This window comes from Sinocyclocheilus anshuiensis, unplaced genomic scaffold (assembly GCF_001515605.1).
Source record: "Sinocyclocheilus anshuiensis isolate Anshui unplaced genomic scaffold, SAMN03320099.WGS_v1.1 C32454358, whole genome shotgun sequence".
Taxonomy (NCBI): Eukaryota; Metazoa; Chordata; class Actinopteri; order Cypriniformes; family Cyprinidae; genus Sinocyclocheilus; species Sinocyclocheilus anshuiensis.
This window is the reverse complement of record NW_015616635.1, coordinates 1-998: the sequence shown is the minus strand read 5'-3', so window position 1 is coordinate 998 and position 998 is coordinate 1. Positions and strand designations below refer to the sequence as shown.

Below are 998 nucleotides of genomic sequence, written 5' to 3'. Positions count from 1 at the left end.
CTGTCACGGTCAGGGTTATGAGGAATCGGAGAACATGGATAAGACTACTCTGCCAACCATAATTGAGAAGACAATAGTTTCTAAAGTTCAAGGTAACTATGTCATTTGCAAATAATTACATTAACAGGTTTATAACACTCACCGGCCTGCTGCATTTTACATTGAGTTTGGAACAGAATGTTTCAAAGAATAATTTAATATCATGCTTTTGAATTTAATTTACTATTAAGCATATCAGAATGTGTTGTTCTGGCTCTCTGATTGGTGTCTGTGCAGCATTCGTTCAGAAGTGCAGAATGAAATCCAGAACTAATAATCTTATTAAAATGTAGCTTGTTTTTGGCAGGTTTTGTGGAGCTGGTGTGGGACCCTCTATCTGCGCAGCAGTCTCAAACCCTCACGACACTGTGCAAGAGAATACATGATTATTCTGTATTTGATGGTGAACAAAGCAAACCTGTCAAGGTGTTGTCTTATGATGCATTAAAACTCCAGATGTAACTTCATGGATATAATCAGTAAATATAATCCGCTTGTGACTTCATCCTGCAGGCCTTTGTAGAAGCAGTTATTCAGAGGTTAAGGAGTGCAGTAGACAATGACGTCTTTGTTCCACTGTACCCAAAAAAGTAAGTTTCATCTGGATTTGTTGTTTTTAATATTTTGATTAACATTTCAAAAATTATTTGTGTGCTTTGCTAGATAATTATTGCATTCAGATGTTTGTGTGTGATTGTCAAGTTGTTGTAGTGAGTTAATCAAGACATTGTGCTTTTTGCTAAGGTTTTTAGAGGATAAACGCTCCCCACAGTTCCAGTTTCAGAACAGACAGTTTTGGTCAGCAGTGAAGGTTTGACATTTCACTTCTGGTCATGTTGTGACTGACTATTAACATGCCCTTGCCATTTCCTTATACAGTTCAAAAGTTAGTAAGTTTAATTCACTTCAATTTAGATGCGTTAAATTGATCAAAAGTGACAGTAAAGACATTTATAATG

General features: G+C 36.1%; 1 protein-coding gene across 1 annotated transcript; it reads left to right on the top strand.

Moving 5' to 3' along the window:
* The first annotated feature begins 12 nt into the window (after positions 1–12).
* LOC107682667 (GC-rich sequence DNA-binding factor 2-like) lies at positions 13–892 on the top strand. Its single transcript, XM_016478838.1, has 4 exons — positions 13–92; positions 347–465; positions 553–629; positions 784–892. Exons 1-4 carry the CDS (start codon positions 35–37, stop codon positions 854–856), a joined length of 327 nt encoding a protein of 108 aa, XP_016334324.1. The 5' UTR covers positions 13–34; the 3' UTR covers positions 857–892.
* The last annotated feature ends 106 nt before the right edge of the window (positions 893–998 follow it).

Coding starts and splice junctions, on each gene's coding strand:
- LOC107682667 (XM_016478838.1), top strand. CDS start 35: ATGGATAAGACTACTCTGCCAACCATAATTGAGAAGACAATAGTTTCT. Junction 93..346: donor AATAGTTTCTAAAGTTCAAG/GTAACTATGTCA, acceptor TGTTTTTGGCAG/GTTTTGTGGAGCTGGTGTGG. Junction 466..552: donor AACAAAGCAAACCTGTCAAG/GTGTTGTCTTAT, acceptor TTCATCCTGCAG/GCCTTTGTAGAAGCAGTTAT.